Raw genomic sequence first — 13,300 nt, forward strand, 5'->3', positions numbered from 1 at the left:
GATTCTTACTTGTTTTGTTTTGTTTGTAACTCAGAGAAGAGGAAATTGTTTCTATAATTTGCAGATAACTTTTAAAGACCTTGAGAGTCAAAGATAATTTAGGAACAGCTGAAAACCAAGATGCCAGGAAGACCTCTTCAGAGGAACAGAATCTTCAAGAATTTGAAACAAAATGTTAAATAAGGAAGCTACCATCCTACATTGCTACAGAAATCCTTGGTACACATGTAGAACCAGCTACTTTGTATATGGTTTTGAGTTATGTAACAGCAGAGTTTCACATCCTTAGAATGGAAGGAAGAGTTTTATTGTAGGGCTTATTTTAGGGTATGTTCATGGGGTGTATACTTCTAAATGTGTAAGAATGGTTCAAATATACCAAAAGTTGGAAACTAATATGGCAGATATTCTCATTGTTTAATTCTATAATTTCATAGTCTGAATAGAATTGTGCTTTTCTTTCTTTTTAAAAAAAATTTTTTTAAACCCTTACCTTCCATCTTGGAGTCAATACTGTGTATTGGCTCCAAGGCAGAAGAGTGGTAAGGGCTAGGCAATGGGGGGAGGGGGGGTTCAAGTGACTTGCCCAGGGTCACACAGCTGGGAAGTGTCTGAGGTTAGATTTGAACCTAGGACCTCCCATCTCTAGGCCTGACTCTCAATCCACTGAGCTACCCAGCTGCCCCCATAGAATTGTGCTTTTCACTTAAAACATCTCAAAGATTTTGTGATAAAATGAGTGTACATCTCATTAAGTTCATGCCTTTAGATCAGGGGTTGGCAACATATGGCTCTCCAGCCATATATGGCTCCACCTCCCCATAGGCCAATCAGGGCAGAGCCCCAGGATGTGCCCCAGGGGGCCCTTCAGCTCCGCACCCCCACCCCCTGCCCCATATTCCAGAGCCCTCAGCCTCCATCCTCCTCCTTCCGCAGGCATTTATGGCTTTCACGGCCAAAAAGGTTGCCGACCCTTGCTTTAGATAGAAAAATAATGCATTTACTTACTGCTTACCATGTTCCAGGCACTGGGCTAAGGGCCTAGGATATGAGTGTAAGTAAATAAAACAGCTCCTGCCTTAGAGGTGTTTACATTCTAATGGTGATGACAATACAGAAAGAGCAGCCCAAAGATAATAGAATTCAAATCTCCTTCCTCCTAAGTCAGCACTTTTCCCACCACACCAGCTTTGATGCCTCTAAAGCATTTGGGTGATGGTTTGTTTTTAACATTTTGATAACTATTTCCATAGAACTGGTTTCCTTTATAATTTTCTATATTTGATTTTATGCATTTGAAACCCTTATGAGAAGAGTTCATGGGCTTCATTAGATGACAAAGGGATCAATGAAACAAACAAGCAAACCAAAAAGTGAAAAACTTCTCCAGTCTAAAGGAAGGAACTAGAGAAAATTCTTATAATCTCAAGACTGATAATTGAATTATTTCTATTTCTCACCATTTCGTTTGTTTTTTTTTAAAACATTCCCTCTTGCTGATGAGTAAACACCTAGTAATAATATGGATCTGCTTCTATTTTGCAACTTAATGTTCAGTGGAGAAAGTGGGACATTAAATTACTTCCTCTGTCCAACATAGCTAATATAAAAACTGGATGGTTCTTCCTAACTCCATGGAGGCAGCTGTTGCCTCTCACAACTTTTTCTTGCTTAGGCTCATTAAACAACTTTTTGAGGACTTTTTTTAGTAAAACTCTGGGAATCAAACAAGTTTATTTGGGTTTCATTTCTTTTATGGTTCATCCCAGGAAAGAGGACTCAGTAACTACACTTTGATCAAGGCAGAAATTTAAATAAATGAATGTGTAGGCATTGTAATAATAAAGCACACTTCAGAAAAATGGCTAATTGTTTTTCTCCTCATTAATAAGAATGATCTGAGTAAGTTTTTACTCATAGCATAAAATAACACAGAACTTTGGAGAAGTCATCAAAATGTCACCTCATCTTCACTTTTGCCTTAAAGTTTGGATAACCATTAGAAAATATATTGGAAAGCTCCCATGATGCTAGCATGCCATGAGGAATGTCCAGAATGACTGCTTAACCTGACCCCATATAGCTAAAAAAGTGAAGGTTTTCTCACAAGCACTACAGAGTGCTCTGGTTTAGGGTAATTCTTACCATAGCTATCCAAAACAGATGGCTAAACATGTCTTTTTTAAGGATCTTTGCAGATAGAAATTATATAGTCCTTGATGACTTCTTCTAGTTTAGTGATCAGTTCACAGGGCTGGTGAAAATAATAATGATTTTTCCTCTTTCTGAAGTTTTAGTCCACTTAATAATTATCTAGCCTTCAATAAAATTAAGTAAGTGGCACGTGAGTTAGCCTGGCCAGAAAATACATGTTTGAATATTTTACAGTCTCTATATGTTTTCAAATTAGCTAATTATGTAGCATCACTGTAGCTTTTTAAATTTAGTTGACTTTTTTACCAGTGAGAAAGCCCATTTTAGGAAGACCACCTAAACATATTAAATTATTCATCATGATGATAAATTAAATATTTAATATTTCAATTTAATTAAACAATTAAATTTATTAAACATAAAAATATTTAAATCATAGGCAGCTCTGTTGCTTTTTTTTTTTCCTTAGAGTTTTGTCCTAGTAGGATGTTTTCTTTTTCTTTAGAAAATAAGTTCTGCTGACCCCACTCAACTGGCATTTGCCTGCTGCTACCTGCCCCTTGGAGCATTTGGCTACCTTTTCCAAAAACATTTGGCAAGGAACCTTTTTAGATCAGTTATTGGAAACTTTACCTTCTCTCTTAAGCTATTCCTGTGATTTCCCATGAGATTCAGAGGGCAACAGAAATCAGAAAACACTTCTCAGAAAAGACAGCAAATCAGAGACATAAATAATATAAGCAATAAAAGTAAATTTGTGGTGCCTTTATTTTAGAAATGTCATGTACGGGGTGGTGAAAATGAGAATGAGCTTTTACAGACACTTTAACAGTGAGTTTACAATGAAAGGGACATTTACTAAAAGTTAGCAGGATAAGAGTGAAGTACTTTAAAAAGATTTGAAAACATCATCATGATTCTGTGCATTGGACTCTGTAGAGTTGAATAATGAGTTTAAAATTCTGTCTCTACCTGTTACAGGCTATATGAACTTGGGCAAATCATTATAGCCTCTATGTACCACAATTTCCTCATCTGTAAAATGAAAGGTTAATAATAAATTTTCTAAGGTCACTTCCTGCTCTTAAACTATAACCTATTAGGCCTTTGTCAAAGTAGAAAGCATTATTTCTCAGTGATTAAAAACCAAACACTATTTTGACATACTAGTTGGTTGGCATACACATTGATCTCTGGGAATAAAGTCCATTCATTTGTAACTGGTTCTCCTGGTTTTCAGCCGCAATGCACTGGGGTCCAGGTTATTTATTAAGTATTTCCTTTACGTTATTGCAGATGCTCATGAGATATAGGTATGGGTAAGTAGACAATTTATACATTTCCTGTCATGGACCTTTCTAAAATTTTAATGGCTGGTTTCATGCTTTGGGGAGTTTAGGGAGTATATTTTTCAGTGTAACTTTACCCTGGGGGATAACTGGTAAACCTGCTGGGAGCTTAAGCAAGGAAGTCAAATATGTGACTGTTACCAAGAAAACATGTTTGCCAACAAATTAGGTGTTTGGTAGGTAAGAAGATCCTTTCCGCCTTTTTTCCTTCCTTCCCCAAACACACTTTAGATGTAATGATCATTAGTAAATCCCAAACTAAGTCTTTTTGACTCACTGAAAAGGCTTCTTAATTGATCCTCTGACATACCCTGATCTGTGTCCTGTTTACAATGGTTTGTGAATCGTTCTTAGAGGCTGAATCTCTCCTGCACATCATTGTTGGATTGATCTTTTATTATAATATATCCTGCTCAAAAATCTTCAAAGCCTTCTCTTTGCGTATAAAATGTCCAGATCTCTTTAACCTTCTTCCTCCTTACTATTTAAAGTTTGTGTTTCAATTGTTCATAAACATCATCTCTGAATCAGACAGATTTAACTATCCAAGATATGTCCTTTGTAATATACCTTGAACATTGCTATATATCTCAAGTTTATACCATTGCCTTCACTGAGTGCTTTTATGATGAGTTTTACTCATCCTTAAGAGCCAACCACAATGACTTTGTTTTTTATCCTCCAAACTCCTTTTCACATATTGTCTACACCACCCTTTTGAGACCAGTGGCCAGGAATCATTTTGGTCTCAGTTACTTTTTAACACGTGTACGTACGTGTGTGTGTGTGTGTGTGTGTGTGTGTGTGTGTGTGTGTGTGTGTGNACACACATGTGTGTGTGTGTGTGTGTGTGTGTGTGTGTGTGTGTGTGTGTGTGTGTGTGTATCCTATCTTCCTTAACTAGATTTTAATACCTATGAGGACAGGCTTGTATTATATACTTTTTGTATTTCCAGAAGCACTAATAATAGTGCCTTCCATATAAAGGCTCACAGTCAGGAATGTGCTGGAAGTAGACTGAACCTGTTTGCAGGAAGTGATTTATAAATTTTCAGTGTGAATATTTACATCTCCACAAATAGTACAAATCAGGAATTTGTTGATTGTCTAAATTAAAATAGAAAAGAATTCACTAATTGGTCCCCTATAGGCACATATTGACTTAGAAAATCACATATTAACATTATCTATATTTTATTGTATTTTTGTTTTGTTAATTATTTCCTAATTATATTTTATTCTGGTTCTTCACTGAGAGTATTGTGGGCCATAAGCACAATGTGTTTGATATCTCTTGTCTGAACTGAAAAATGGGATAAAGAAAGTGGTAATGATGCAGAATGAACTTAAGTCTGTATCACATATACATTTCTTTTCCTGGAGAGCAGGTTATTAAACATTTACCAGCATACCATTGCCTATAATACACATTTGACAGGGAAGAAGATTCATGATAATGTAAGAATGGGAATTGGAAGAGACATTCAAAAACATCTACTCCAATCTACCCCTCCCCTACCACTACCCCTTTACTGATGGGGAAAATGAGACTTTAAAAGGTAAAATCACTTTTCCCACAGGGAATATGTGGTAGAACCAGGATTTATTGACTGATAAATGCTTTTAAACAGAATATTCTATACTAAACAGACTCAGTGTCGTAGAGAATCAGAAATAGAATATTTCTTTCTTGTCCATCACTTCAAGCCTCAGCATCACAGACCTAAAACTCATTCTTTCAAGTGGCCTTAACTACCCATTTGGTGGTCAGCTTCCATTTCCATCAGTGTGGTATAATGGACTAAACATCGACTCTGGGGCAGATGTTCTAAATTCATATTCTTTCTCTTATACTTATTTAACCTCCACAGACCTTTTTTTCCCCTCTATGAAATGAAGGGATTTGACTAGTTGAACACTGAGTTTTCTTCTAGCTCTACATGTAGGGTCTTTTGATCATATAATTTTTTTCCATTCATGTGGATAGATTTCTTGAATTCTGTTCATGAACCCCTTGATTCTGTTGTGAGCCTGGGTTTTTTTTAACCTCCAGTATAGTAGGAGAAGATAATAGTGTTCAGGACAGAACCTTGGAAGACACCCAAAGTTAGGAGTCATGACTTGGATGATGAACAAGCAAGAAATTATTAGATAAGAGGATAACCAGAAGAGAACAGTCTGGAAAACATAGGGAAAAGAATATCTAGGGGAAAAAAGATGAAGGGTGATTGACAGTGTCCGTTTGCAGAGATGAAGAAGGATGAAAATTGAGAGAGGACCATTACATTTGTCCATTAAGGTGTCATTTTTGACATTAGAGAAAGTAGTTTACATCAAATGAGGAGGTCAGAAGACCAATTTTGCAAAGGGTTAAGTAAGAGGAGAAAAAGTGGGCATACTGATTGTGAATAGATGAAAGTAAAGTCTTTGGGGCAGGGAGCTAAGTAGGGCACATCATTTATAAGGTTGTTTTCTCAGAAACTGAAACTGTTCTTTTTTTTTTTAAAGAAAATTTTCCCAATTACATATAAAAAATATTTTTTAACATTTGTTTTTTGGGTTTTTTTTTTTAACTCTTACCTTTCATTTTAGAATCAATACTGTGTATTGGTTCTAAGGTAGAAGAGTGGTAAGGGTTTGGCAATGGGAGTTAAGTGACTTGCTCAGGGTCACACAGCTAGGAAGTGTCTAAGGCCAGATTTGAACCCAGGATCTCATGTCTCTGGGCCTGGCTCTCATTCCCCTGAGCCACCCAGCTGCACCCTTAACATTTATTTTATAAAATTTTGACTCCAAATTCTTTTTTTCCCCCTCTATCTCCTTCCCCGTCCCTTAGAAGGCAATTCAATATAGGTAATATATATGCAGTCATACAAAAAAGATTCACATATTATTCATGTTGTGAAAGAAAATACAGACCCAAAAATCAAGAAAAACAGGAATTAAACAAAAAAGCATGCATGACTCCATCTTCCTTTAGATTTCATTGGTTCTTTCTCTGGGGAATGGATAGCATTTTTCATCATGAGCATAATGGTCTTAGATCATTGAATTGCTCAGTGATTCACAGTTGATTGATTTTCTTATAATATTACTATTACTGTATACAGTGTTGTGCTGGTTCTGCTCACTTCGCTTTCTATCATTTCATATAAATCTCTCCAGGTTTTTCTGAAAGCATCCCGCTCATCATTTTTTTATACTATAAACTTATTACAAGGGAATGTTAACTCCCTTACAATTATATATCACAACTTGCTCAACCATTCCTCAATATCCCCTTAATTTTAATTTCTCTAATCACTAGTGATTTGGAGCATGTTTTTCTTGATGATAGATAGCTTTGATTTCTTTGTTTAAAAACTGCCTTCCAGTATCCTTTGACTGGATTAGCAAATTACTTGCTTTCTTAAATTTGGCTCAGTTCTCCATATAATTGAGAAATGAGGCCTTTGTCAAAGAAATTTACTGTAAAGATTTACAATAATCCTTCTTCCCCAGTTTTCTGCATTCCTTTTAATCTTGCCTGCATTTGGTTTTGTTTGTGCAAAACCTTTTTTAATTTAATGTAATCAAAATTATCCATTTCACATCCATAATGCTCTCTATTTCTTGCTTAGTCCTAATTTTTTCTCTCATCCATAAATCCATAAAAATACAAGTTAATTATTTTATGCTCTCCTAATTTGATTATAGTATTATCCTTTGGGTCTAAATCATTAATCCATTTTGGCCTTATTTTGGTATGTGGTATGTGATGTTAGTCTACAACTAGTTTCTTCCAAGCTTCTTTCCAGTTTTCCCAACAATTTTCATCAAATAGTGAGTTCTTGCCCCCAATGCTTGTACCTTTATGTTTACCAAACACTAGATTGCTATGGTCATTTACCACTGCATATTGTGTACCTAATCTATTCCACTGATCCATCATTCTTTCTTAGTCAGTATTGGATTGTTTTGATAATTTCTTTGCATCATTTTTCTTCTATTTTTTTTTTCAGCAATGAAATTGTAAGAAGTGATTTGAAGAAGCTGCCAGCGCTTCCCACCCAAGCACTGAAGGAGCATCCATCCCTGGCTTACTGGTAACCCACCCATAGATCTCTAGACTTTAGTCATCATTTCACCTTTTCCTTCCCTTCTATGGGTGAAAATGAAATCTCCTCACTTGTCCATTCCTCTGCCAGATTAACCAGAGAGGGTTCTCCTATCAGTCCTTTGTTTTATATATTCTTATATATATATTTCAGTAACTTCAGGAATACATTTGATTTTTCTGGGGGTGATTCTCTTTGTGAGATTATATATTATATATTTAAATGAAATACCAGATGCCATGACCATGATAGCCATGTGTTGTGTTTTTAATTTGCTTTCTGTGGTTTCATTTTGGAAGCCTTACCTGCTTCTAAAGCCTTTTATCTTCTTCTAGAATTTCATTTTCAAAGCATCATCTGATGTCAGATATTCAAGGTTTCATGATATTGGAGAAATGACACAATTTTCTTCTCTTTTTTGCAAAACATATAGGGCCATTCTTTACCCCTATCCTTCCACAAAGTGTCACATCTGTAAAAGCAGCTGTCATGTAACATAATACTCTTGTTAACTATAGGACTTTCAGTGGCTGATTATAAATGTATTAGAAATTTAAAAAATTTCCTGCTCAGTGTTTTGTTCAAGAATGAGTAGAACTGGCATTCCCATAACGTATGTTGAAATGATCTCCAGCCTCCCCTTTCCCATTTCCTAAAATTTATTCCAATTTTCATAAGAGCATTGGTAAGTTAACTTACTGGGAAACTTTGCTCCTTTAGCAGTATGAAACAGTATTCAGAGAACAGCATTCTGTTTAATATTCTATATAATAGGCACTCCATGCTGCTTAGCCAAAAAAAAAAAATGCTATATGTGAAAGGCAAGTCAACCCTGATATGCTAGAAGATGGCCTTTTTTTGAAAGCATTTATAAATGTACATTCTGAGATATATGTATGGCTAATGTTTTACTTTGCCTGGGCACATTTTCCACTCAGTAGTCTAGTATTTCTAAAACCAAATTTTAAGAAGCCTCTTTAGCTAAGAGAGGGTATGTCTTAATATATAAGAAGTTCAAAACATGTTTATACTTATCTTGTAAAAGCCCTCTTGCCTAAGAGGCAGAATAATACTTATGGAAATAACCTAAAAATAATCAAGGAAACCTACGTACTTTTACCCTGATTTTCAGCATTATCATATTCCTAAATTCACCCCTAGGATTTTATAAAATAATAGACTAGCAGAGCTGCAAGAGACCTCAATGGGTCATCTAGTCCAAACCCTTCATTTTACAGATGGGAAAGTTGAGGTCCAGAGAGAGGAAATTACTTGTGCAAGGTTAGATAGCTAGTTAGTGGTAAAGCAAGAGTCCTATCAAGTGAAAAGGAATTCTTTCTCTCCTCTCCCTCCTTTCTACCACTCTCACGTTCAAGCATATATCTCTTATTTACTCATATGTATAACTCCCTCCAATTCTATTCATATGCTCTCTTTTTGCTGCACAGATTACTTTATCCAGGATTTTCTCCATTTCGTACACAATGAAGATTATACTATTTTTGGCTTTCTGCTCCCATCAAGACCTAGATGGGCAATCACTGGCCTCTTTGCTTTTCTCAGAATGGTTGGCATTTAAGTCTGGAACTTTGTTTTTAAAACAGATCCATTCAAGCTACATAGCCTGGTTCCTGTATAAACAAGTCAGTGGCATGGACTACCCTGATAACTCACTGCTGATTGAATAAGGCTCTTTTCCTCTTTGATTTTTTTCATTGTTGTTGGCAAGTATTCAGTAGTTGAACATATTTATTTAGAATTTTTTCAACAAAGGCCTCAAGTAAGGGTATTTATGTAATTATATTTTGTGCATATATATGGATATGGCATATGCTGATTATGGAAAAAATAATCAAAAATATCTGTAATCCAGAGATGCTTGGGGGTTTTTCTTCTTAGTCTCTAACTATCATCATTCATCATTCATCACCCATGTCAAAAGTTATACATTATCAGATGAGGAGAAATATTCCAACTCATAAATCTGAATACATAACCCTTCTCCTCCCTAGCCTAGAATCATAGTCTCTAGAGCTAGAAAATAACTTGGAGATCATGTAATCCAGTCACTTCATTTTAGAGATGAGGCATATGAGGATCCTAGAGGACAAGTGCCTTGCCCATAATACAACTAAAAAGTAGCAGATCTAATATTTGAATTCAGGTCTATTGAGTTAAGAATCCAGTGCAATTTACTCTATACCTCACTATCTATGCTTGTATTTTGCCAAATGAAAACCATATAATTCTTAGAGATTCTTTTACTCTAGTTGTTCCTTTGTTTTTGTCCTTTTATGCATCACACATCCCTCAGAAGAGAGCAGTATGCTGAGTAGATTGCCAATCTGGGTCAGGGAAACTATTGAGCTAAAGCATGTCTAATAAGATATGACTTCTAATCCCAATATAACCTCTGAATTGCTATATAACCTTGTTCTGGGTCACTTAATCATTCTTTCATGCCTCAACTTCATCTGTAAAAGAGGTTTTAAGAGTAATACATTTCCTCTATAGTAATTGAGAAGAATAAGAAGTCTCAGAATGTAAGGTACAGCAAGATGCTGAGTAATAATATAATAACCTTTTCTGCTAAAACTCTCAATAGGCACTGATTTCAGCATGGCTTCTCTTCAAATTTACATGTTTTTCTAGGGGAAAGTGCAAAGGCACTTAGGATTAGAATGATTTGCCCAGTGTTACAGAATGTTAAGGTCCAAGACTAGAATGGATTTAAGGTTAAAGGATTTATCCTCTTTCTAGTACTCAAAAAACCTAGAGTGCTCATTACTGTGTATACGTTAACACCTCCCCATTGTTCAGAAACATTTGAACATCATAGAACTATGGACTTCTCAAAGATGGCAAGCCAGAGCCAAAACTCCGATGGACCCTTTTTGTGCCAAACCATATTTCAACTTCCTCTTACCCTTATTCTTATGTTTTAGTGCCCCGGTTGCTTGACTAATTCTTGGAATAAGAAGACCTTGGAATCAGACTTCTAATAGTTACTTGCTTACTAGCTATTTTATTCTAGAAAAGCCATTTAACTCCTCTGAGCCTCTGCTTCTCCATCTATAAAATGGGCATAATATTTGTACTACTTATCTCAGAAGTCTGGTCTGAGGAAAGCACTTTATAAAACTTTAAGAACTATAGAAATTTGAGCAAGTGCTGCTGCTGCTATTGTTGCTGCTGCTACTGCCACCATCTCCACTATCACCACCAGTAGAAATAATATTGGTCAAGGACAATTTAATTTATACACAATGCCAAGCCTAAGGCCAGACAATAGTTAACATTAGAGCTATACGTTGTTATAGCCAGGTGCTGTCTTTTTCTTTTCTTTTTATATAAAGTTATCCTTGTGATTTCCCCAACCAACTAATTTTGTAAAGCTGGTTTATTACAGCTCCTTGGTCTCTGATAGGTGGTTCCATCCAGGAACAATTGTTATGATAAGTGTTTAGCAAGCAGTCCTCTGGTGATAAAATGTATGCAAGAAACTCTTTTAAGCTTAATATGAATTATTAACATTTTCTCCTTCACTTTCTTAAGCCTAAAGTAGACAGTCAACAAAAAAATAAATCAAGTCTTGGTTTATGGCATTTACTGATTTCTAAGGTGTTAATCCTCACACTGAAATATTAACAATTGGCTCTTGCCAATTCCAACACACTCAGTCAAATCCCCAGTTCTACCTATTTTGGGCTGCTTCTCAGCAGTGAACTTGAGTCAATCAGAAGCTAAATGTATCTCAAGCCTTTGTGCATTTCTCAGACTCATGTGTGCACTATAAATGAATTTATACAGGACACGAGGGATTTAAATTGAGGCTTCCAAAAGGAAGGAGTCTAAACAAAAAGTGTTTAGTTGTTATGGCATCACCAAATGGTCCTAGAAAAATGGAGGGAAAATTGGAGTCTGCGGTGAGGGGGTCATGTTCAGCTCAGAGAGTCCCATAGCTCTCCACAATTGCTAGCCTTTCAGTTTAGGGAATACTGGAAAGAGCACTGGTTGTAAAACCAGAGGTCTTTGATTCAAATTCTGATTCTGATTCATATTCTCTTTGTCATGTTAGATAAATCCTTTAGCCCCAATTTCTTCATTTGCAAAATTAAGAAGTTAAAATTGATTGCCTCTGATCTGGAGTGGATCTGTTCTACATCTATCCTCTATCATCTCTGTATGCTATAACCTGGCCAGAGGAAAATTTGACCACTGAAAAGTTGGCTGAACACATTTACATGTTTCATTGGTGTCTATGTCAATAATTAAATGGTTTATTCTTTTCCCTGAGTTTTGTCATGAGATATGACCCAGGAACTGATTTTATAAAAACCCTGTAGCATTGTGGGTGTCAAAACAATGCAGCATATAGTGTGAAAGGTGGGTGGAGAGCTGAGAAAGCAGCAGAGGCATCTCCTGAAACTAACTCTCACTATTTAGTTGCAGTGATGGCAAACCTTTTAGAAACCCGTGTCCAAATTGCATCCTCAGGCTGCATGTGAGCCTCCTTACCCCAGACAGGGGAGGGAGGAAGCTCTCCTATTGGGCTGCTGGGAATAGGAGTGGGTAATGTGAAAAAATGTCTTCAGGTGTGCTGGAAAGGGTCAAGGGAGAAGCCCCCTCTAGCACATGTGCCATAGGTTTGCCATCATATATATATAGTGTGAAACATGGCACTGCAAACACATAGGCATATATGTATACCTATAAATATCGATAGTCTAAGTCTTTTGTTCTAGGAAAAAAATGCCACTCAATTTCCTTTGCCATGTTAGCATTATTTTTTCCCATGACTTGGAGCTTAACCTCCCCCCCCTAAAAAAAAGAGGCCCCAGTGAATCCCTTAAAATTCCTATATCTCATGAAAATAACTGTCCAGATGTAGAAAGTTGCCTCTTCCTTACACTTACTTTACTTTGTCTTCGAGTTCAAACCCAGGTCTTCCTGACTCCAAATACAACCCTATCCAGTGATTGGCAAACTTTTTAAAGAGGGGGCCAAAGAAAAGGGAATGCTCATCTATCAGTCTGTTTCTAAGGCAACTCTTTGGAAGTTTCAATGTATTGTGTCCTACTCATTGTATTAGTCAGATAAGAAATAATGTCACACTGTCGGATAGAACATTTCAGGGGGCCTCATCTGGCCCGCAGATCACAGTTTGCCCATCATTGCACTATCCTATATCCTTCTCACACTTCTCTGTGCACACACTCATTCTTACCTCCCTCCAAAACTTCTCCAGAAGCAATATAGGAATGTCTTAGCACCCTGCAAAAATCTACAAATCTGAGCTCCAACCACACCTCTGTGGTTTTGACTTTGACTAAATGAAGAGAATTCAGATCAAGCTGGAGTTCTTTGAGAAAATTGTTTCTTAGTCTCATCCCAGTCTGTGTGTGAAGGTTTCTGCTAAGAATGAAAATGCCACTGCAAAAGAGAAAAATCTTCTCCATCTGGCGTTATGATCTGGGAATAATCCTTTGAGAGGTAGTTCAAGTAGCAAAATGCTATTCATTAACCTGAGAACTACAATAATTAAATGATATTCCTTCTATTTCCAGTGAGGACAGAGTAATAGAACACTACAAGAAGCTGAATGGTCAAACCAGAGGCCAAGCAATTGTAAAGTAAGTGGGAACTCTCCAGTGTTTCTGAAGTATGTTTTTGTTGATTTGCAGAGTCCCTATGCCAGAA

At 36.4% G+C, this 13,300-nt stretch overlaps 1 protein-coding gene across 2 annotated transcripts in view; it reads left to right on the forward strand.

The window, feature by feature from the left end:
* The window catches only part of FRMD4A (FERM domain containing 4A), a 365,617-nt gene that overhangs the window by 247,037 nt on the left and 105,280 nt on the right, over positions 1 to 13,300 (forward strand). For both annotated transcript variants that reach the window (XM_044677278.1, XM_044677277.1), the window contains exons 8-9: positions 7,505 to 7,588; positions 13,168 to 13,233. In XM_044677278.1, the coding sequence (XP_044533213.1) occupies positions 7,505 to 7,588; positions 13,168 to 13,233 (150 nt within the window). The remainder of the gene's footprint in view (positions 1 to 7,504; positions 7,589 to 13,167; positions 13,234 to 13,300) is intronic.

This window comes from Gracilinanus agilis, chromosome 5, assembly GCF_016433145.1.
Source record: "Gracilinanus agilis isolate LMUSP501 chromosome 5, AgileGrace, whole genome shotgun sequence".
Lineage (NCBI taxonomy): Eukaryota > Metazoa > Chordata > Mammalia > Didelphimorphia > Didelphidae > Gracilinanus > Gracilinanus agilis.